This window comes from Fukomys damarensis, unplaced genomic scaffold (assembly GCF_012274545.1).
Source record: "Fukomys damarensis isolate Sample0158 unplaced genomic scaffold, DMR_v1.0_HiC HiC_scaffold_4, whole genome shotgun sequence".
In the NCBI taxonomy this organism is placed as follows: domain Eukaryota; kingdom Metazoa; phylum Chordata; class Mammalia; order Rodentia; family Bathyergidae; genus Fukomys; species Fukomys damarensis.
The window spans coordinates 45,270,641-45,295,951 of record NW_022900916.1 but is presented as its reverse complement, the minus strand read 5'-3'; the positions used below and the strand labels follow the sequence as shown (position 1 = coordinate 45,295,951).

General features: G+C 34.5%; 1 protein-coding gene across 2 annotated transcripts in view; it reads left to right on the top strand.

Annotated features, from left to right (window-relative positions):
* Ing3 (inhibitor of growth family member 3) overlaps window positions 1-22,262 on the top strand; it is a 28,306-nt gene extending 6,044 nt beyond the window's left edge. Inside the window, exons 6-13 of one of the 2 annotated variants that reach the window (XM_010635337.3) lie at window positions 10,289-10,385; window positions 12,067-12,138; window positions 12,908-13,027; window positions 13,285-13,442; window positions 14,130-14,323; window positions 15,853-16,045; window positions 18,595-18,633; window positions 20,110-22,262. In XM_010635337.3, the coding sequence (XP_010633639.1) occupies window positions 10,289-10,385; window positions 12,067-12,138; window positions 12,908-13,027; window positions 13,285-13,442; window positions 14,130-14,323; window positions 15,853-16,045; window positions 18,595-18,633; window positions 20,110-20,226 (990 nt within the window). In that variant the 3' untranslated portion in view covers window positions 20,227-22,262. The remainder of the gene's footprint in view (window positions 1-10,288; window positions 10,386-12,066; window positions 12,139-12,907; window positions 13,028-13,284; window positions 13,443-14,129; window positions 14,324-15,852; window positions 16,046-18,594; window positions 18,634-20,109) is intronic. The other variant, XM_010635338.3, reaches the window with a different exon arrangement.
* The last annotated feature ends 3,049 nt before the right edge of the window (window positions 22,263-25,311 follow it).

The following is a 25,311-nucleotide window of genomic DNA, read 5'->3' as shown; positions in this document are numbered from 1 at the left end:
TGTTTACTTGCTTATTACATCATTTTGAGTTTGTTTCTGTGATAAAATACTGTAAGAGTACTGTGTTGAGAAGAGCTCGTGGTAGTCTGATTAAAAGGAGGAAGAGAATCATTGGAATGAGTGTTTACCGAAGGGATGTCACTAAATAGTTTTCAGCTGTCAGGTGGCAAAAATATTTGGGAAGCATTAGATTGCATAGTTTTTTTTGTTTTGTTTTGTTTTTTAAACGCTTCCTTCTTGCAGCAGTACTTATAAAAGATTGAAATCACCAAGAAGACATATCTAATATATATTTCTTAAGTTGATCTCATTACGGTATTTTTTTAATGTGAAGCATCTTCTTTTAGAATATATGATTTAGGAGATACTAATTTTTCTGTTTTTGCCTCTAAGTTATAGCAGAAAACAAAATGCTTACTTTTGTTTGACTTCACCTTGCTGATTTCATCTCTTATTTTTGCAGTCTTTTGGGAATAGTTTTGCTACTCAACGAGGGCATGTAAATTAAATATCAGTGAGCAAGACACAACATAAAATGGGTACACACCTCATATGGTGTGTATTATAAATGCTGATGCTAAACTCAAAGCGTGTGTCATGAAACCATAGAGAATATAAAATAACAGTATTTATAGTTTACTAGAGTATCTGTGCATGAGTATATATCCACATGTATGTGTGTGTGTCATACATATGTATAAAAGCATTCTCTTCTTCATTAAAAACCTAATCCATCTCATGTTCCTTACTGGAGCTTTCTGCTTTCCCAAAGCCACTCTTTTCACCCTGCCAAGTTGAAGCTGTTTTCTCTCACTTTCCTATTTGTTATTCTATTATCCCTGCCTTTTGTCTTTTTTTTTCCTTCTCTCCACTCTTCCCTCTTTTTTAAATTTTTTCTCACCTTTTTAAAAACTATTGCTTTTTCAGGTGACTTCTAATTGTAAAAATCTTTCTCTTTGGGATCTCACTTATACGTGGAGTGTAAACTCATAGAAGTTGAGAATAGAATAGTGGCTGCTAGAGTCTGAAGAAAATAAGGAGGAGAGGGGATAGAGAAAGGTTGAGTTAATACTAAGCTATGGTTAGATAGGAGAAGGAAGTTCTAGTGTCCTATTATAGAAGAGAGCAATAGGATGACAATAGCTAATAGTAATATATATACATATATATATGTATATATATTAAGAGAGAAGAAAGGATTTTTGAATGTTTTTAACGTGAGAGAATGGTCAGTATTTGAGGAAATAGATGTATTTACCTTGATTTGAATATTGCACAATGTTTATATGTATTGAAATATCACATGGTAACCTGTGATCATATGTAAATTTTAATCTATCAATTTAAATCTCTCCTTTGAGACTTTGTCATCTTCACTGTCCCTCACCCTCATCATTACTATTATTTTTGCCTTTTATTGTTAATTAATATGTGTTGAGAGTTTTTGGTGAGAAATTCCACAAAGCCTTGTGTCTTTATGTAGACTTACTCTCTTACCTCTTTTCTCAAAGGATGAGGAGCTCTTCCTTCTGATTATTACTCCACTTTTATTCTTGTTCAACCTCTTTGACATTTTCTCACCTTGACTTTCATCCTAAATCCGTGGCAGTTGGGATTCTATATAACAGTTCTCTGAAACTACATTCTTAACGTCTTCATTGTTAAGTACACTGAGTACTCTTCAGTTCTCTTAAATGGACCCTTAAGAAATTAACACTTTATCATTCTTCTTTCTTTCCTTATAGTCTTGCTCATATATTATCATCTCACTGCTCTAACATGATTTTCGATGCCTTTGTGGCCTTTGTCACTGTCCTTGGTTGTAAATCACAGTGGTAATGTTCCTCATGTTCTATCCTTGACCTATGATGTTTCTTATTCTTCAGGTGTTGTTCATGTAAAGGAAATTTTCTTCCCTGCTTTTATTCCTAGTCCAGAGGGCCAGGAAGATCAGTTGTCACAAAGCAAAGAATTGTTCTGTAGATGCCAGTTTTGTCCCCTATCCCAATGTACCACCAAAGTTTAGAAATACTTGTCTGTTACCTTTCCATATATTTTCTTAGATTTAACAAATTATACATTAATTATTCCTCAAATCTAGATTTTTCTTGATCGAGTCTTCTCATCTTATCCGAGAATTCTTAAACCCTAAAACTCAGTTTATTAAAACTTAAGACTTTTAGAATCTTTTTTTTCTTACCTACCCATTCATTTCTTTTTTTCTACATCTTAGAAGAAACACAGGGCATATAATCATTCAAGTTAAGTTACTGAAAGTCATCTGAGATTCCTCGTCCCTATCTTGCCCTGCATCTGATTACCATGTCTTGTTCATTTTATTATGTAGGTACTTATAATATCCTTTCATCTGCTGGGACAAAATACCTGATACCCACAAGTTATAGGAGGAAAGGTTTATTTTAGTTCACAGTTTGTAGAAGTTTCAGTCCATAGTTAGCTAGCCCCAAGGCAGGGCAGCATGGCAGAGGAGAAACAGTCCGTGGCAGGGCAGGGGAAAAAAAAAAAGCAATAGTAGCAGTGAGCTTCCTTTTCTCTTTTTATCCCATTTAAGCTACAAGTGGACTAAACCAGTTATCATACACGCACGATGCACTATCATACACCTCTCATCCAGTCATTTCCAAATCCCCACCTGGGAGTGCATAAGGCTTTGGGGGGGACTTGTAGATATAAGCCAATAAAGTGCCTTTTCAGGTGCTTTTTAAAAAAATTGAAGTATAATTAGAAACAATAAAATGTATGCAACCATGTATACAGTTCTTATTGATGAATGTGTGTATCTTTGTAACCAGTACCTCATGCAATATATAGATCATAGTTATTCACTCTAGAGACTTCCCTCATGTCATTTAAAGTGCATACACCCCTGGTGTCTTTCTTTCTCACCTGAATGGCTGTACTAACTTTTCTAAATAGTGTTTCTGCTTTGACTTAGCACTCTTGATTTATGTTACTTGTAAAATACGTATTTCATTCTACTGTCTTATTTTAATTTCTTTGGTATTTTTCTTCTGATTTGTTTTTCCATGTCCTGTATTGTTTTTTGTTTTTGTTTTATTTTTTATTATTTATTTATTTATTTATTTATTTTTGTACTGGGGATCGAACTTGGGTCCTTGCTCTTTTGAGGCAGGCAGCTGAACCACTGAGCCAAATCCCCAGGCCTGTATTGTCCTTTTTGATCTAATTCTTGTCAGATCTCTAGGTGAATGTCTTTTTCATCCTGTCCCTTGCTACCATCTGCATGTGCTGTCTATAGTGAACATACTGCAAATGACTCACTCTTTCTAAATGGAATAACTCTTCCTCATGCTTGCTAGATAAACATTTTTCCATCCTTCAGTAACCTGCACACGCATCACCTCTTTATCAGTGTAATCCTAACCATCTTGACATTTTATCATTTATATCTAGAAGAGATTTGACTATTTGTAACAGAAAAAGCTTGTAAGAGTGTTTTAAACAAAGGATTTGTTTTCCTCTCACATAAAGTGACTGGTGGAGGAGGCAGACCAGGGCCTGTATAGAATCACCAACATCATCAGTACGCTAGACTGCTTCTGATGTGTTCTGGGCAGGTAGATGAATCGGTGTAGGAAATTAGGCAAAAGGACACATTTTGTAGTTTAGTTCCTTTGAAGAGTTTTCCTAGAATCCTTATACTGACTTCTGCTCCCATCCTAGTGGCTCCCTCTACCTGCTAGAGAAGCTGATAAATATTTAACAGGGCAAATTACCACCCCAAATATGGGGTTACACAGAGCTTCTATCAGTGAGAAAGGAGAGAATAGGTACTATGTAATTAACAGTTTGAACATCACCCTGTTCCTCTGAGTAATCATGCCAATCTCTAAATCCCCATTATTCATATTTGATTACTATGATCAGATCACGTAGTTATTTATCTTTGTTTATACATTCATCTTCCTTATTATAAATGTTAAGAACTATGTCTTTTTAGTGTTTTCATAACCTACAATAGTTATTCCACAGCAACTATTTATTGAAAAAAATCACCTGAATATGTTAATGGTGAAGGAAAAGCATCAATATGACTTTGAAGTTTAATGATGTCATCCTTGACGAAGGATGTATCTTAGGTAGGAGACAATTTCTGAAAAGGTAATAGAATGTGCTGAGATTGATTCCATTTCGATAGACAAACAAGGATAGGCTGCAGTTAAATAAGTACTTCTTTTGAGCGTATGAATTGAAGGAAAGTAACAGCAATGTAATTAATGTGAATTTAGTTTTTGTTATAGAATCACTTTAGGAGGACCCTCTTAAGATCTGGTCACTGCTCAGACTTTTTGGTCTACTTTCTTTTGCTCTCATAATTTAGTTAGTTTGTTCAATTTTGGATAGATTTCCTTTTTTTTATAAGTAAGATGATTAAGTTCTTCTAAAGCAGTACTTGTAGGTGTTCATTAGTCAAAAGAGCATTATAAAGAAAATTTATAGTAATTTGTGTGTTTTGGATATTTCAACTAAAAATACCTCTTCCTGTAAGTTCATTTGCTTTTAAACAACTCTGTTTAATTATGACAAAACAGGTTTATTCGATTTCACAGTGCACATTACTATGCACTGGGCAGTTTTGGGCATCTGGTTGAGTTTATTAATCGTAAAGTTGTAATATTTTCATGAAATCAAAAATATTAGATCTCCTAACTAAGGTACTTGAGAATTGGTAAGATTCTTGATCATTTTCTAACCTCAGTACCCGACCTAGGATAATCAGATAGTGAACAGAGGACAAAGCTGTCTAGGTGATTTAATCCAAAGTTTTCTAAACCTTACTCATTCACTTCACACCTTTCACAGATTTTATATCTGTATATCACCTACCCTAAGTTCATTTTCAAATGTAATTTAAGAGGAAGCTCTTACTAATTTGATTCTATAACATACATAAAAAACTAATATCACTTACCATGAATAAATAACTATTACATTTTTTGGAAACAATTGTCTGCCTTTGTAATTATGCTTTGTGCAGCATGTATTGCCATTTTATTAGTTGTCCAAGTAATTGCAGTCAAATTTAGGTAAATTATTGATTTGTTTGTAGGGAGGTCACTAAATAAAATTATACTGTCAAATTAATTAATATCCCTGAAATGTCAGTTCTACTCATCCAAGTAAAAGTCTATAATGTAGGTTGTATGTTACTATCTGAAACGTGGGAGCAGGAGTGTTATAGATTTCGTGTTTTTGGACTTTGGAATATTTGCATAGACTTTGAACATCTCTAATATGAAAATTCAAAATCTGAAATACTTCAAAATAGGCTTTTTGAGTGTTGACATATCACCACAAATGGAAAGTTCTGTATCTGACTTCACGTGACAGATCACAGTCAGAATTTGAGTGCGCTAAATATATTCTATGAAATTACTGTCAAGCTATATGTATGTATAAAGCACATATACAAATAAAGTTTGTGTTTAGATTTGGGATCTATACCCAAGATACCTCATTATAAATATGCAAATATTCTAAAATCTGAAAAGATTTCAAACCTGAAACACTTCTGCCAAACATTTCTGATAAGGGATATATATTTCATCCCTCAGTGTTTTATATAACATTTATAAACATGGTGTTTCATTGTATTTTTACTTCAAAAATTTTTTCTTACCTTTGAACTCTAGTCAAGTGATTTAGTCCTAAGGCCAGCACTGCACTGGTTACCTCCTTTATTAGGCAGGGAAACCATATTGGGTAGTATCAATAAATGAAGAAATTTGTGCAATTAGGAGTCCAGTAGAATACATTGATGATCTATTCCAGTACTTGTAGTGAAGTTTGACTAATAAAATTTGATCTTTTTAAAATAATTTTCTTCTAGAATCCTAATACTCATAAATAGTAATTAAACACTTCTTTGTGTTCTTTAGCCAAATGTTCCCATTCTAAGGATATATTAGAGTGCTATACCTAATAAAGTTGATGTATATAGGCTCTGATAAAATTTGAGCTTTTAGTTAATGCTTGAATGATTTTAGCAGTCTCTTGCAGTGTTTCAATACCTTTGAACTTACTTCTTTTTTATATCCTGGCCTGTTCCTTAGATGATTATATTTCAGACCCAGGTTTTATCTATAAATTTGAGAGTCCTTCATGTGATACTCTAAGGAAATATATTAATTTGACCTTTTGATTTGTCTCTTGTCCTTATTGTCTTTTAGGAGGCTGATTAGGTATAGTTTATGTGCTGAGATTTCAAGTACTAAACGTCTAAGGATAGGTCAAATTTTCATCTAGTTTAAATACAGTGATGTAAATGACTTCTCAGAGAAATACTTCACCATCATGGTTCTTTTTTTCCCCCCAGTTTATCTTTTTTATTCACTATAGCCAAATCTGCACATAGATTGAAATTTACCTCTTATTGCCATGGACTTCAGTTTAAAACCTCATAAACCATTTGCTCATTCTGAATGAACAAGCTAGACATGTAAATGTTTGAGTTTGACTATCTTAGAAGCAGTTGTTCATGTAGATACACTTTTTGTTGGGGATGATACCAGGGATAGAACTCGGCCCCTTGTGCTTTGGAGGCAGGTGGTGGAACCACTGAGCCAAATTCCCAGCCCTCACATAAATACACTTTTAAAGCTATGTCTAGTTTTAATTTGGATCTATCAATGATACATTTTAAAATTTGAATATTCAAAAACTCAGGCAATCAGAAGAGAAAGAATAAAGTATTTAGAAAAAGATGAGGGGTTTTGTGTTGTGTAGAGAGGTCAAGTGTGACTTTTAATTTTTATGGTCATGAATATGTTAACAAGTAGTGTTTCCTTTGTCTCTGAAGAGTTCTCAAGGGCTGGGGATTTAGTGGTTCGGTGGCCTGCCTTGCAAGCGCAAGGACGTGAGTTCAATCCCCGGTACCAAAAAAAAAAAAAAAAAAGGATGGTTAAAGAGTTCTCAGAAAGGGTAATAGTTTAAACCTAAGCAGTTGTAATTGGAGGTATTTGAGGTTATAGAATATGACTTGGTGTAGAACAAGGAAGCTTTGTGGATAGCACTTACTGACATTCCCTTGTGTGCGTAAGGTTAAATTTCATAAGGAGTGTAAGTTGTGATCTGGGTGTATTTCATCCACCCACCCTTACTCATGCTGGGAATAAATCAGTAATAAGACTGTGGTCAGCTTTGTATTGGAAATCAGTAACCAGTGGGAAATGTCTCTCAAATGGACCAGTTAAGTACTATCTTTGCTGCTCTAACTTAGTCTTACGAGGTCAGGTAGGTGTGAAATGGTGGGATGACTTGCTCCTGTTTTGCCGCGTATCTGTGGCACCATTGTGATAATCACCTAGAACAGGTGCTTTACCCATTTGTGTAGATAGAGGGAATCTTGTGGGTAGAGGGAGGACACATACTAGATTTCAGTTAAGTTCAGATCACTTTTAGGGACACTTTATATATCCTGGTGTTTTATAGCTTAAGTTAAATTTCACGCCGAACTTCTGACTTATAATTTGATTTAATACAGAAATGGTAAATCTAAGGAAAACAGTTTTCATTGCCTAGTAGTTGCTTATATTATTACCTAGTTCATAACCTTTTTTATATATCAAGAAGCAAAAATGCTTAGAAGCCTTACTATAAAGCTGCCTTGCTCAAAGTGGCTAGGGGTTTTTTTGCTTTGTTTTAATTACTTATTTGTTTTCTAGAGTTATTCATTCTTTGAATTATATTGCATTTTCTGAGCTATCTAGTATTGGAAATTTTATCATTTTCCCTTGCTTTCATGTGTAATGTACTTCATCAGTAATGCATTTAATAAAATAAAGCAGTTTTTAATGAAGCAGTGAATATGAATGTTGTGAAAAGGAAAAAAAAAAAAAAAAAGGTCTACATTTCACCTTAACACTCCCCTTCCCAGCAAGATTGTAACACTGTCCTTGTCTGCATTACATATGTTTCAGGCTGTATCATACTTTCTTTGAGGAACCTGTTTGGCTCTTTCAGTCTCTATACATTTTAAAATTATCACTCCCCCTCTCATTTATTTAAAAATCCATTCTTTACTATCTCATATGTCCTTTGTGTCTACCACAGCCCTTTTCTTTTTTTTTTTTTTTTTTTAATACCAGGAATTGAACTCAGGACCTCACGCTTGCCAGAAAGGTGCTGTACCGCTGAGCTACATCCCTGGTCTTTACCACAGCCTAAAATGTGCCTTTTTATTTGTTTTATCTTGACTATCTTTTTTCAACCTTTATTTATTGTGTTAACAATCTTACATAAATCTTAGTTTTGTTTTGTTTTTTTAGATGGGGTCTCAATATATAGCTCAGGCTGGCCTTGAACTCACTATGTAGCCTAGGCTGGCCTCATACTCATAGCTATCCTTCTGCTTCAGCTGCCCGAATGCCAAGTTCTAATTCCTGTGAGGGTAGTGACTTCCACATTCATGTGTTTCCATTTACTCTAGTGCCAAGCACAGAATTGGAACTCCGTATTTAAATTAGTGTAATTGTAGATAAGATGGAGTGTTTTCATTGTATTTAGTGTCTTAAACTTGAGTATGTATCCTGATTTCCCTGGAGATTAAATTTTGACAATGAAGGAAATATTCTTGAATAATGGAGGTTTGTGTTTTCATTCTTTATTATTGGAAAACAGTTTCCATTAAAAGATGCTAAATTACCTGCACATTCTTTGAATAGGAGCAAGTGTTCATAATATGTGCCCTGTAGGTTGTTAAATATTGTATGTACAACTGCCAACATTTGAAGAATAAGTTGTGTGTGTAGTTGGAGGGAGAAGTAGGCTTTGAATGACTGAGAAATAACAAACTAACACCCCAGTGGTTGCTACTAACGTACAAAATATAAATATTAGGGCAGTGTGGAGTTTTTCGACTTGAATTACATTACTCTGAGTTAAAAGCAGTTGGTTCTTGTATGCAGAGGTTCAGAAAACAGTGTTAGGTATAAATGATGAAGTGTAGTTTGTTAGAGATAGATCAAAGTGAAATCTTGTTTCTGTAATGCCTTAGCTATGACTTCAGGCATGTTACTCAACCCCTCTGAGCCTGTCTCTTTTATGAAATAGAGACAGTAATAGCCTACCTCAGAAGATTAGAGTGAAGAGTAGAGAAGATATATAGCCAATGCACAAGCAGGAGACATTACTAGCCTTTTCATAAGCATCTAACTTAAGTAACCTATGTTTTGCTAATTTTGTTCCTTTGTCCCTTGTGTTAGAAAAACGCTATTTAATTGAGCCTTTTATTTAAATTTTTGCCCTCATGCTGTATTGTAGCACTTTTTAAGGTTCACAAGAAAGTTTTATGTAATTACAAGTGAGTCAGTGGAAAACTGGACTTTGAAAAAAAAGTTATAGTCCATATAATATTTTTCAAAGATTAGGTCTTTTTTGTTTCACTGCAAAGTAATAAGTACAGAGTTACTCACTGAAAAATAATTTCATAAAAGCTTTGAATTACATTAGCACATTGCTATTTTGAGATGACATAAAATTTTCTGGAATTAGTCCAAAGATCTCTAGTTAAGTGAGAAAATAAAATTTTGTCACCTTAACTAGGGCATAGTATTACAAATAAATCATTTTAATCAGGCTTTTGAAAATGAAGTTTTCTGGCTAAAATTCCCTTTTATTTGAACTCTTTACATAAATGTTTACAAGTGTTTTCTTCCCTGGCTTGGAGAAATGTATGCCAGAATAAAGTAGCCACTTTATTTGTAGACTGAAGATCTTTCTTTCATCATTCTAAATAACAGTTACTATTGTATGGCGCTATGGATGGCCTTATTAGATATAGAGGAGATTAAGCTAAGAGTAGTCATGGGATATTTTTAAAAGCTACCAGTCTTCCAGCCTCTGCTCCCTTTCAAATCTCAAGTCTTAGTTTACTGTAATTCTCATATCTCCACTTCTTCTGAAATTTGAATGTAGAAAATTTTCTTACAAATTAAGATTCTGGTTTCTTAAAACTTAAAATTGATGGTTCCACTGCCTGCATTGCAAGTGCAGGGTCCTGAGTTCAATCCCTGGTACCAAAAACAAAACAAAACAAAAAACTAAAATAGATTATAGTAGCCTTGGGAGATTATTTAGCCTAGCGCACTGTTTGGTAAATTCAAAACACCTAAGGCATAGGTTAACTGACTTGCTCAAGGATGCTAAGCAGATTGACTCAAAGAAACAAAGATTTAGGTTTCCTCATTAAACTGACACTAATAGTGTCCCAAATTTTGGTGGTTATCTTTGATCTTCTTTCAAACAGGTAGATCGACACTTGAGAAAGCTGGATCAGGAACTGGCTAAGTTTAAAATGGAGCTGGAAGCTGATAATGCTGGAATCACAGAGATATTAGAGAGGCGTAAGTAAAATTTACAGTTTTCCATCAATATTGGACAATGCATATGCAAATCACTACGGAGACACTTGTGCCACAGAAGCCTTTCAGATACTGCCCTTTAGTGGATGGTGGCATCCAGGTTGCATGACTTGGAACCATGCAGATGTAACTGTTGGGATCATGGATCCTGAGTGGGATGATAATAGGATATCATCTCACTTCTTGTGAAACTAACATATTAAGTCATTCCATTTTTAAAATATCCATGTATACTAGTAAAAATCATTGTCAAGAAAAACATGTAAAGAAATGTAACCATTGAGAAGCAAATGAACCATTTGTCATTAATGTATTGATTTTTTTTCCTGCCTCTTTATGCATTGTAGCTTTGAGGAAGGCTGTTAACCTTTCTTCTTAAGAATTCCTTAAGACTTTGCCTCAACTTTATGTGCTGAGAAATCAGCACTCAATCTCCTGCTGTAACTTATCTTTGAATATTCAAAAATATTTTGACTAATTTGCATCTTTTCCAATATAAATAGGTGAGGTACATAAAACTAGATAGTGTGGTCCTAGGCCTAAAGGAGGTGTTCACTAAATGTTAAGAAACCCAAATTAATATTATGGCTAATTTCTACTAGAATATAATTAAAGTATTCAAACTTATCTTTTTCCATGATGAATTTTAACACTAAGAATACATAACCTGTTTCAACTTACAAATAAAAGATTTTGACAGTGCTAGGCTATATATCTGTCTGTTTTATGCTCACTGTAGGTCATTGAGAAGCCAGTCACTAATTCTATTATGGTATAGTAGTTGGATTTAAAAATCCAAAATAGATCCATCACTTTAGATAATCATCTAATTTATTTATGATACTTTTATTCTGAATGCACCTTGTTTTAGGGTGATAAGTATTTGGGGTTAAAATAAAATATTCTATATCAACTGTTTTGAATTTTTTTTGAAATGTTTATGTAGTTGAGGATAATAACTCATGCCTGTTCAGTGCTGCAGGAAGGTTAATAAAGCATCCTCTCTAAGGACAGACATACAAAATTAAATTGGAATAAGTTATAAAAACTATTCCATCCTGTGCCCTGCCATAATTTCATCTCAAGAGACCAAAAACACAACTCAGAGAATTTCTTTTAAAGTACTTTGAAGCTTGGTGTTAGAGATTCTATATTCTTCACTTTTTGCAAGCAAAATCCCTAACTTTTAGGAAATGTTCACTATATGTCATTTTAATATTAAAGAATTGCAGTAATACAGTAATACATACAGTAATGTCCCCATCCCCTAGAACTTTAGAAGTTCCTTCTGAAAGGCCTTCAAATATTTTATACTAGGTTGAGTGTTTTAGATCTTATCAGTAATGGGGCTTAATGACCTTTCATCCATTTACGTGGCACCCACTGTGGTGGATTCCCTAATTAGACATTAGTGTGCCTTGAGCCATTTTATATTTAAGGTGAATATTGACAAATATATTTTTTATGATGTAGAGACAGGATAGTGCAGAGTGGAACTGGCAGTGGCGATCCTCTGATTTTTCTGGCTAACACGATGCAGACATTTACATCAAAGCTTGCCAGTCCTTTGCTTGATAAGGGAGACAGACCTTTGCTTGTAGCAGTTGGCGTGAAATTCTGTGGTGATATTTAATGGTGGTATGTTTCTGTTCCTCTCTTTTAGGATCTTTGGAATTAGATACTCCTTCACAGCCAGTGAACAATCACCATGCTCATTCACATACTCCAGTGGAAAGTAAGTTTGATTTAGTGTAGCTAAATACAGTTAAATACTTGGTTCTTTAACTATAACTAAAAAAATAGTTGTGAATATTACCTGTGTATTATCATCGCTTCTTGGCCTTTTGGCTAAGATCAAGTGTATTTCCTGTGTATTTTCTTTTATTACCTTTACATAACCAGTTGAGAAATAATCTTCCCTTCTGTCGTGTGTGTGTGTGTGTGTGTGTGTGTGTGTGTGTGTGTGTGTAAATACATCTTCGCATTGCAATTCTTGGCAGACTTACTTTCTTTTGGTGAAACATATTTGACTTAATGTAGGCCCTTTGTTTTTCTCATACCTACCCCAATGTTGGGCAGATAATGAACATGATTGCTAAATTAGTGAATAAAGGAATTGAGGCTGACAGTCTAGTTGACTATTGGTACATTTTTGACAGATCAATTTGATAGGAAAGAAAAGTTGATTGAGAACTACTCCTAATGATATATAATGTTTGGAGAGCAAAATTCCCCTCAGGTAATACGGGAAACCATGGCACATTATGGATTATCTTCAGTGTTTTACTGGTAAAGGTTTTGAAATATCTGAGAACATATGAATGAAGCATGTGGTACCAAAAGTTCTTCTTGTGCTGTCTTCTGAGAAAAATACAACATCTTGTGTTTCACGAGGACCCCAGACTCATTTGTAACTATACTGGTTTGTAACTGGATGGAAGTATTATGCATTGTCCGTAGTTCTTCACAGTTTAAAAACACACAAATTCTTCATTTATATTCAGAAAGGAAATATAATCCAACTTCTCACCATACAACAACAGATCATATTCCTGAAAAGAAGTTTAAATCTGAAGCCCTTCTGTCTACCCTCACATCAGATGCCTCTAAAGAAAATACATTGGGTAAAGTTATTTTCTTAAATACAATTTTTTGTTTGTTTTCAAATAAATGGGAATGAAAACATTCAAGGTTAATGCATCATATAGTTTGTTACCTGTTTAAAGTCTGCATATGGAGAAAAAAGAAGCAAAAATGTCTTTCATTGGACTCAATGTGTAGTACATGAAGAATTTAAATTTAATAATGTTATCTGTGTTGGAAAATACATTTTAAACTCAGTAAACATTATTCTGTAACCATTTTTATTTCTTCTCTACAGGTTGCCGAAATAATAATTCCACACCCTCTTCCAACAATGCTTACAATGTGAATTCTTCCCAGCCTCTGGCATCCTATAACATTGGCTCATTATCTTCAGGTAGTGGAGCAGGAGCAATTACCATGGCAGCAGCGCAAGCAGTTCAAGCTACAGCCCAGGTAAAAAGAAACATGTTTAGGGACAAAATGTTATGTTTCGTCTGAATCATTGGCAAACCCTAGTAGAAGCAAATGGATGTGAACAAATAAGAATTTTTTTATATATATTATATAATTCATTTTTAAATTGTAGTTTTAGGACATAACATTTAATGAAGTAATACATAGGATTTACCTGATTGATATTAAAAAGTAAATGATTTGTTCATCACGCAGATCACATGTATCCCCTTCTCACAGTGACTACTCATGTTGCCTATGTTCTCATCTTCAGTCTACAGCACATGTTGGGACAAGTCCTTGTTCTGTCTACCACTTTCAAGCTTTTTCTGTAGCCTGAAGACTTAGGATAGCTTGTTTGTTCACTTCTGTAGTTTGTCCACGTTTCAGATTGAGAAGTGACCCTTTTCTATAGTTACTCCTTACTTGTATAAAAGCTGATTTTTACATCTTTACGTGAAATAGCTTAAGTACCATTGACGAAGATAGTAGTTTAAACAAAATAATTGATATTAGATAAAAATAATACTGTAGGGCTAGGGATTTAGCTCAGTGGTGCCATCGCCTGCCTCACAAGTGCAAGGTCCTGAGTTCGATTTCTGGTACCCAAAAAAATACTGTAACATAAACTTTAAAAAAAAAAATCTACATTTACATACTTTAACGGTAAATGGATGTCTATTTAAGATGAAAGAAGGACGAAGGACATCAAGTTTAAAAGCCAGTTACGAAGCATTTAAGAATAATGATTTTCAGTTGGGAAAAGAATTTTCAATGCCCAGGGAAGGAGCTGGCTATTCATCGTCTTCAGCACTCATGACAACATTAACACAGAACACGAGTTCGTCAGCCGCCGACTCACGCAGCGGTCGGAAGAGCAAGTAAGTTTTCCTGTAACAAGAGCCTCTGACCTTTGCTGGGTCCTCAGCCTATTTTGTGTTTCAGCTGAGCCTCAGCGTATTAAACAATGCAGGACATAATGGGTGTAGATCAACCTTGTAGATGTAGAAGGGCAAGAAGTTTTCATTTTCACTGCCATTCTTCAAAAAGTCTTAAAAAGTGTTAGTTTTTAGTTTTCTAGTCCTAAATTGAATTTGTTAAAAGACAAGTTTGCTTTATTTTATTCATTAGGGAAAGCCATTTATGTATTGTTTTCCATTTATAGCCTCCTATTTGCATTTGCTTCAAGGTAAATTAATATATAACGTGCATATTATATCTTAGGAATTTAAAACTTTTTTTCATTTTTGCACAATAGCAGAGTATCTTAATTCTTGTTTTCATGTCCCAAAATTGACGATATGATGTTCCTAGAGTTTGTATGTGACATTCTTAGAATGTTATATGATCTTTACTTTTTTTTTTTTTTTTTTTTTTTTTTTTTTTTTTGGTTGGAATCAGGGATTGAACTCAGGACCTTGTGCTTGCAAGGCAGGTGGCGGAAACACTGAGCTAAATCCCTGTCCCTGTTATATGATCTTTATTTTATTTTTAATTGAGTTTATTGGTACATTTTAGCCATATCGTACAGTTACATTCATTATTGGGATCTTGTACCTTTACATGACAGGTCTTGCTTCTCATTTTTTCCCCTTGTCTCTGCTCTTCTATGAACTTTGAATGTGAAAACTTAAACATCATTTGGAACCATCTGGGTGTTTATATATAGTGAAAGTTCAAATGTCAAGCCAAAAGATGAGTTAATCATTATATTATAATAATTTATTTTAAAATGTATTTTCTGTAAATATGACCCTAAAAGAATGATTGTGAAATAACCATAGAACTGTCAGTCATCTCAGCTGGGCTTGGTGGTGCACCTCTGTAATCCCAGCACTCGGGAGGCTCAGGCAGTAGGATTGCTGTGAGTTCGAGACCAGCCTGAGCTACATAATAAGCTCAAGGACAGCCTGAACTACAGAGCAAGACCCTGTCCCCAAAAAAACTGTCAGTTATCTTGAAAATGAGTAAATCTTAATGAGGCAGATTTAATGTAACTCCCTATAGTAAATTTCTGTTCTGTATTTTTAAAATTTAATTAGTGTAGAGGTAGTGGTGTATAATTTGTGAATTTCAACACTTTTTTCCCCTGTCCTACATATGAGAAGTAGTCACACATTAGTAAAGAATCATAATTATTTTCATGAGATACTTTGGTATATTTGTGTCTTGGATTTTTAGTAAGTATTCAGTATACCTTTATTCTCCAGAAAGTAAAACATTCCACATTAAAATAAACTATTAAAAATGTTACTTTTTGTTCTGAACCAAGTGGACTTTCAAATTAGATTCCTGAAATGTATTATATACATTTAATACCACTTCATTTCTCTTCCCTTATCACTTATCTAGGAGTTATTCTCAGGTCAGTTCTGATAATGAACAAATAAAACCAATGTCTTTTTTCCAGAAATAACAATAAGTCTTCAAGCCAGCAGTCATCATCCTCCTCCTCTTCTTCTTCCTTATCGTCGTGTTCTTCATCATCAACTGTTGTACAGGAAATCTCCCAGCAGACAACAGTAGTGCCAGAATCTGATTCAAATAGTCAGGTTGATTGGACTTACGACCCGAATGAACCTCGATATTGCATTTGTAATCAGGTAAAAAATCTGGCATGTGTCTCTAAAAGCACAATCTGCATAAACTAGGAAGAAGAGAACTATTTAATTCTTAAGCACCCTTTATTCCAGTTAAAATACCCTTGCTTTGTTTACTTTTTTCCCCTTAGGTGACTTGATTGCTGGAAGTGTATAGAAAATTAAATATGTTACACAGAATCTGAGCCCTCAGATGCACCCTGTAATTAAACACTTTGATGAACCACTGTTGTACTCCCTGAATGCATAGTTGCTGTCGTAAAGTGCCGCAGATGGGTTAGCCCAAACAGTAGAAGTGTATTATCTCACAGTTTTAAAGTCTAGGAAGTCCAGAATGCAAGTGCTAGCCAATTCTGTTTCCAGTGAGAATCTCTACCTAGCTTATAGGTAGCTGCCTTCTCACTTGCACTTATATAGCAGCTCTGGTGTCCCTTCTTTTTTTTAGTATTTTTTACTTTTATTAGTACATGTTTACAGTACATAATTATTACATTCATTTTGGGAAATTGGCACATTATATAATACATATTAATTCTTTTTACTTCCCTTTTCTTGCTCCTCACTCTCTTCCCTCCATCTCTTGGTCCCCTTCCCATTTGCAAAGTGATGTCCCTTCTAACATGGGTACTGCCCTATTAGGTTAGAGTCCCATCCTATGGCCTCACTTAACCTGTCTTTGCAGTCCCTTTCCTCATGCCATCACACTGGGGTTTGGTGTTTTGACATGAAGAATCTGGGGAGGATACTGGCATGCATTCTTTGTTTTTTATGGGGGTGGCACTCATTCTGTAATGCATATCTGCACAGATAACGTGTGTATGAATTTGACTGGAACCACTGTATGTTATATACTCTTTTGAAATTGGCTTTTTTCACTAAAGCACGTACACTGAACATGACTATTTTTTAGTCATTTTTTAGTGTTCTCAAAGTGTATCTTGTACTATTTCTCTTCACTTATTTAACCCATGATTAGCTGTAGATTATTTTAGTGGTTTTGATTTTTTAAATTACAAATAATGTAATGATAGGCATTTTTAAAATGTCATTTGTTTTATAAACCTAATTTCTAGGATAATCCTTCATAAATAAAATAAGTATTTGATACAGACTACCAAGATACCTTCTAGAATTTTATTGTCAGAAAATAGATGGGCACGCTTATTTGTCAACTGTTACACTGCTTATTTTTATATGTAGCTAAGTGGAGTCACGCCTGCCTTGCAAGATCAAGGTCCTGAGTTTAATCCCTGGTACCAGAAAGAAAAAACAAAACAAACAAACAAAAAACCCAAATGGCAATTTAATAGTTTTTGTATTACATAATCATTTTGACTGGACCTTTCTTTGACCATTTTTATTCTTTCATGAATTAACTTCTCATAACGTTGCCTGATTTTTCTTATTGCTTTTGTTATGTACACTATAGTTTGCTTGCTGTATTTCTTTTTTTTGGGGGGGGTTGTTTGTTTTGTTTTGTTTTGTTTTTTTGGTACAGGGGATTGAACTCAGGACCTTGCTCTCAAGAAGCAGGCAGCGGAACCACTGAGCTAAATCTCCCAGTGCTTGCTTTATTTTTTATCCTAAAATTTCGATCTTATGTACTTATAACTATCATTTTTTTTTCTTTGTGAAGTCAGCTGTGTATCCTTTTTCCTTTTTCTAGTGTTACTGAGGATTGATCTGAGGAATCCAGGGCTTTCATACTGAGCTATATCTCCAGCCTTTTTTAAATTTTTTAATCTGTAGTTTAATTTATGGCATGACTTACTAGTCTAATTTTTGAGTTTTAACAGTTGTTAGCTCTTCTACCATCTCCTGATGAACATTTTTTAAGTATCAGTGATCAGAAAAATAAATTCTGTAAATATCTTTACTTTGAGTGTAGGTTACCTATAAAAAAAGAAATTCAAATTGACCCTAGAGTTTTCATCTGCACCACTAGAAACGTGGAACGTGACGTGGATATGTCTGTAGAGCTTTGAGGGGAAAATTGAGAGTGCTCAAACACATGATAGCCAGAGAGCTTGTTCCTGTTCAGAGTACCACATAGATATTCTCACCCATGCAGAGAATTGGCAAGTGTGCCATATCTGAAACGTCAGTCCACTGAGAATGTAGGTGACTTCAGGAATTACTGTAAAGTGCTGATGATAAACAGTAAAAGAAAAATGAGAAGAGACATATACTAGGTGGGAAGTATAGAAGTTTCAAGGAAATGGACTATTGACTGCCTAATATGAATGACTTGACATGACCCAGGAAGAAGTAAAAATTTTAGCCAGTAAATAACTGAGGAAGAAACTTTAAAATTTTACAGTAAGACCCACAAAGGTGAGTCTGAAGTCTAGGGGTTACAGAGCCAGTTCTTCCTGAATTTGAAGGAGCAGATAATTTCTGCGCATATCCCCTTGCTCCTGTGTCCCAAGAAAATCATTTAGAAAACTACTAAATAACTTGATTGTATATTCAGTCAATTTTTGTTTCATTCTCATAATTCACAGTTAGGTGCTTGTTATATAGTCATAATAAAAATATTTATTTTCAACTAGGTATCTTACGGTGAGATGGTGGGATGTGATAACCAAGATGTAAGTATTAAATTTTTCTGTTTAACAGTGAAAAAATAATCAATCATTGTTTCTTGAATATTCATATTTACTGTTTCTTCTAGTTTAAAAAAAAAACAGGTTTGCTGTTAATCTTTTACTAATGTAAAAATTTCTTTTCCACAATAGGATAGTATCCTTTAGTGTGTTCCCTATTTAAATTTTTAGAGCTACTTTTATTATGTTATTATACAGATTATATTTTTCATAAGTATATATAAATGTAAGTTATAAACATCCTGTCCTCTTAAAGGTACTGTGTTTAGTTATTGGAGTCCAGTTCGTTTATTACATGGAAGAAATAGAACTTTTAAACAGTACATGTTTTTAGGAGGCATGATGCTAAGGAACAATTGAGGATCTACTGTGAGATTATTTCTCTTACCATTAGTATAGTATTTCCTTCCATACTCAAAAAAGCTAGTAAGAGCCACCTCTGACATGAAAAATAAAGGCAATTTAAAAGGGGAAAAAATTCCTATTTCTTCTTTAGGAAACCTAAGTTTTGATATATGTTTTATTAGTGAAAATATTTTTGTTTAGTAATTTGGACTTTGTCCTTACATTCTAACAGCTTCTTCCTTTTGTCCTTCTTACCCCAACGGGTAACAGAACCCTCAATTGTATGGACATTCTAGTCAGTAATTTCAAAATCCCATGATTAATAAAGAGTTTCAACTCTGAAACACAATCTGAGGGTTGACAGGGATTGTCTTGCTGTCCTAAAATTTGTACCTTTCCCTAAACATTTGTACACATAGATGGCAACAGATCTGCCTCCCACTGTCCTGTCTAAATCACCTGGGGGCTGCTTGTGGTTATTCAAAACTGTTACCCCACTACTCCAAGAACATTACCGTAGGCTGTCTTCTAGGGCAGGTGGGAGAAATGAAGTGAGATTCCTGCAAATATCAGCACCACATGCTCTCAAACTCTTCTCATTCCTTACTGTGCCTCTGAATGTAAAGACTGTCTTTGTGTGTCTATTGAGGGAGGTGGGGGTTCTGGAGATGGAGCCCCAGGCCTTTGCACTTAGCTCCATCCTCAGCCTTTTTAAAAATGTTTTTATTTTGAGACAGGGTGTCACCAAGTAACTAAGTTGCCAGGCTAGGCTTGATCTTGTGTTCCTCCTGCCTCAGTCTCCTGCAGTGCTGAGATTTCAGGCTTGTACCATTTCCTGGCTATCCAAGTTAATGAAAATTAATAAATTTTGGTTCGTTATTTAGTATTTTTAGAATAGATTACATGAAACTCAGTTATCAGATACTTAATTTTTGTGTCTCTATTTCTCCATCATGAAGTTTATAAATTGGACTAAGTGCTCTCAAAATTATCTCCTAGCTCTACAAATTTCTGACCTCACAAATCTACTTTTAATTAAATGAAAATATTTAGCGTCTCTTTGGTGTATTTTAATATTCTATTCTTTAGAAGTACTAAACTTATCTTGCTTTTCAGTGCCCAATAGAGTGGTTCCATTACGGATGTGTTGGCTTGACAGAAGCACCAAAAGGAAAATGGTATTGTCCACAGTGCACTGCGGCAATGAAGAGAAGAGGCAGCAGACATAAATAAAGGTGCCGTTCATTCGAAGAAGAGAGAAACTGCAGCTCAGCATTTTATATGGGACTGTAAAAAAGAAGAAAAGAGAAAGAGGAAACAACTCATTTCCAGGCAACCACTTAAAGGATTTACAGAGAATCCTTTAAGGCCTTGAACTTGAATTTTATGGGTTGTATTTTAATAATGTAAGTAAATTATTTATGCACTCCTGGTGTGCTACAAATATTATTCCAGTTAGCCTTGGATTATTTCTGTGGCCAACATATGCAGACATTTGTACTTCTCAACCATTTTCTCAAAGTAATGGGCATTCTATAATTTAGACTTCAAAGAATTCCAACGATGAAGATTTTAAGAAAAGTATTTTATATTCAACAGGTATATTCTGCTGCATGTACTGTACTCCAGAGCTGTTATGTAACACTGTATATAAACGGTTGCAAAGAAAAAGTCCTTCTGAAAAGAATTTAAGATAATGGTTTTTAAAATGCCTTTATAGTAAGCTTTGTTTCTTTGTGAAACTGATTCAGCAGGCTGAAAGAAATAGTTCATGTGATAAAGTGGGCTGGTGTCCTCTAGAGTACCTGGGTACATAAACAGAAATTCCTGTAGGTAAAAACGAATCTGTGCCATTAGTCTTTATATGTTTCTGCATCCAGATAGAGTGCAGTTCATGCGGGTGGGGTGGGGGTTGATGGGGAAAGGGTGTTAAAGTGATACATTTTTATACCAAATGTGTTTATTTTTTTGTGCAAGTATTCCTTAAAATTGGAATTGTATTAGGTGTTAAAATAAAGTTTTTAAAAAATTACTTGTATTTATACTTTACACATTTAATAATGAAAATGTCTTAATTCTAATTACCTTCTGGTTTTCATAATCTAAAGAGGACAGAGGCCCAGGACATAGGCTATTGTGTAATCTGTGATTTATGTAATAATGTTTGGAATTTGTGCTAGAATAAGGGAAAGACATTTTCAATGTAAAATTGAAATGCCAATGTATTTTTCTAGAACACTTTCCAGCTTTTCCTTCAGTCTAAGGGACTTAAAAGAAATCTAATTACAGCAAAATGAGACAAAAAGAATGGTTATGAATGTTTTGGCTGGAGGCAGTGTGGCCAGTATGAGTAAAAAGACCCTTAGATTGGAACTTAAAATTCAGCTCTATTTTTAAATCTTGACATACAGGTATGACAGTTAATTCAAATTTTGAATCACTCTGGGCCTTATTAAACCAGGGTAGTGCTAGTTGTAGAATGTCTTTAAAGCACTCCTAAGGTTTAATCTTCGGTGCTACTTAAATTATAGATTTTATACAGTGGAAGTTTTATTTGAAATATAGAAAAATGCTTAAAACTTTTAAGATAGTTATTATGTCTTATTTTCTTTATATTGAAGTACTAGGTCCATCAGATTTCTGCTTTAATTGAACTTCTGAGCCTCATAGAACTTATTCAAAAGACAGTGTAAAATCTATGCAATACTACCTAAAGGAAATAGATTAGAAAGGAAAATCCAGAGATCTTTTCCAGCTTTGGGATTCCACAGTACTCAGCTGCCATAGTCTGATTTTATAACTGTTTGCCCAACAGATAAGTTAGGTTCATTTGTGGGTACTCATTTCATATGATCACAGATATCATAATTTCATAATTCTCAATATTTTCATGGAGGTTTGATAAATCTTTAAGAAGCAATATTGTTCAGTTAGCTTATTAGTAGGTTGCCTGGAGATGCTCCAATGTGTCGTTTATGTCTTCTAATTACGTATTATGATGTTTCCAACCTCGTTTTATTTAAAACAAGAATTGATAAAAGGAAAATGCCTTATGCACAGCCTTATTTTAAAAAAGAAAGTTCCTTGTCTGAGTCAGGAACATCCCTGTATCCATCTGCTATAGCCTCTTCCAGTTTCTAAATTCTGTTTCTTACCAAATTGCTGAGAAAACGCTTTGACACGTTTTAGACTTAAGGAATGAATATTTTATGAAGTGTATATAAAAATGTAAACCAAAACTTTGTGCAAGTATTTAGTGATAGTCTACTAATACCAGATATAAAGCTATATATAGATATATAGGTAAGTTACATATATCTATAGATAGGTATATATAAAATGGGCTAAACATGGAACTACCTCATTAAAATAAAAGTGGCCAACTACTATTATTTTTTGTGACTTTTACACCAAGGGCATTCAAAATCTTTGTTGTACAAAATTTGTGTAACGATTGGTGGCACAAAAGTCCAAATGTGGGTTCACAATTTATAGGTGATCAAATTGAGGCCTTACTGCTGTGGAGTGTATATTAAAATGTTCATGGTGACACATTTGAAGCAATAAATGGCTTAATTAAATGCCTAAATGAAGCAGAGTGTTTGATAAACATATAACATGCAATTATTCTTTTTTAAGGGAAGTTCATTTTTTTTTCCTCTTTTCTCCCTTAAAGCAAACTCCATGTATTTTAGGTTTCCAACCATGTTAGGTTTGTGTAGTTGAATTTCCCTATATCTTTAGAATTTAGAAACAGTCTGCTTGAGCTAGTTAATTATTTTAATCTTAGACAAATTAATGTCTAATAAACTTGGATTATAAGGAATATGATACTCTTTAAATGTGTGGACATTGCAGTTTTTCCTGTCACATAAAAAATCATAGCAAAAAAGAAAAATCTTAGCAGATGAGTTTTAAGGTCTAAGAGTAGATGCTGAGAATACATGGATTAAAGTGGTTGGGAAGTGGTGGGGACCGACACTAACAACTGGGATATTTTGCTAAGTGCTGTACTGGATGTGGAGAACACTGAGAAATTAGGAGGAAGAGAAATTGATTATTGCAATAGTCAGGGATACTTAACAAAGGAGGAATCATTTGAACTGAGTCCGAAGATAGATGAAAAGCCAGGTGTGGTGACATGTATTTGTAATCCCTGCTAGTCGGGACGTTAAGGTGGAATGGTTTTGAGTTCAAGGCCAGGTTGGGCAACAGACTGTCTCCCTCCCCAAAAATAAAATTTTTTTAAAATAAAGTAATGAAGTAGGGAAGGTTTTCAAAATAGACTGTTCATAAACATGTGCATCTGGGAATAAAAGATTCTCGGGAATAAGTGGATCTGAGATGGGTGAATGAGGTGTTGCAAAGATTCCAAAAGCTGTGCAAGAGAGTATTCATGACAAGTATTCTCCTGTATCTTGGAACTCTTTGGTAATAGTTGTTTAGGGAGGAGGATAACATTTAAATGTTTTTGTTAACTGTAGTTATGAAATCATGCCACTTATGATTATAAAGTAGTAGTAAAATTACTTAGCAATAGGAAATATTAAGGTAAATCTTTTCCCTCACTTTTTAAAATGACAAATTAGAATTGGCTAGTCAGGGTTTTTATTAGATGCTAAAATTTCATACCCAGAATTCTAATATTCATCATTGAATTCTGTTCTTAGAGAAATAAGTCAAAATTTAAACTGATTGAAAGATGAACTAAAGATTTTTGGGGCTGGGGATTTAGCTCAGTGATTCTGCCACCTGCCTCCTAAGTGCAAGGACTGGACCGAGCTCAATCCCCGGTATCAAAACAAACAAACAAAAAAACCCAACATTTTGGTTTGTGTGTTTTTAATTGAAGTTTAAGGAAGAAACACATCTGCTTCTAGCTGTTTCCATTTTAAAGTAGTAAGTCATATATGCCTTAAGTCATATAAGTCAGTATTTTAACAAATACATTATTAGAAGCCTTGGCATGATTCAAATATTTGAAAGATTTAATAATTTTTGGTGGAATTTTCAGGGCCATATAATTCAGTTTTTAGTTAATCCAGCATCACCTTTTACATTCTTCATTACAGAGGAAACTGTAAAAGAGAACATTAGTATCATTGATTTTTAGCTGCTCATTGAAAATTCAAGATTTGATGGTACTTACAGCCAGTATGGGAAGCAAGCGTGAGGAATACGAGGGGATTTGTGTTTTGCTTATTCCCTTCCATTTACCACATCTAACTGCCTCTATTAATAAGAATAGCTTTGTTTAAGAATAGTTGGTAGTCGTGAAAGTTAAGCTCTTTAAAACATTCACAAGTTTAATATAGTAGAAGAAAAAAGCTAGAAGTCATATTTTAATTCTTTTTTGCATTGTTACATCTTCTCCTGTAGAGGGACCCTTATTGCTGCCCTGTTAAGAACAATTAGAATAGTTACCAAATGGCTTTTAAAGGCTGTCTAGGTCAAATGTAATAAATGGGGCCAGCCAGAAGTAATTCCATATTCAGAATGTTAAAATTCCAAGGAAGCTAATCACACCATTGCCATAAGCTGCCGAAGTTCTCACTATCCTAAGTAGCACAAAGCTCAGGCAGCCACATGCAAGAATTGTGCAACAGCCGCCATTTGGCTTAAATTTGATTGACCAGCCTCGGCACTTTTGACATTTTGTTGTTGGGCCAACCTGAGCATGGAAGGGTATGTTTAGCACCGTTACTGGCCTCTGTGCACTAGTAGTCAGTAGCATCTCAGCCGCTACCACCCCTGCCAATTTTGATAACCAAAACTGTCTGGAAATGACCAAATGTCTCCTGGGGAAATTGCCAGATGCCTCCATTGGGTGAAATATTACCAGGATATGAAATCTTAAAACTTGGGAATAATTGTGAGAAGTAATTGAATCTATGAAGTTTAGGCTGCTACAAATTTTCAGTTGCAAGGAGACACCTCAATACTGCAAGGGCACCGGGACAGGCAGAGTGGCTTCCATCATAAAGCTTTTTGTGTTATAGAGAGGTATAAATACACAAGTAAATACAATGCAGCACAGTTGTGATAAAAATAATTTTGGCATCACTGCAAACTAAATGCCCCTGAAGAGGAAGTTGGGGAAAGCAAAGTGACTAGTCAAAAACTGTAGAGAACTAAGATCAGATGTCTCATAAAAAAGCAGCACCAACCCAGCGTGGTGGTGCACACCTTTAATCCCAGCACTCTTGGGAGGCTGAGGCAGGAGGATCACTGTGAGTTCAAGACCAGCCTGTGTGTGCTACACAGTGAGTTCCAGGTCAGTCTCACTACATAGTGAGACCCTGTCTCAAAAAAAAAAAA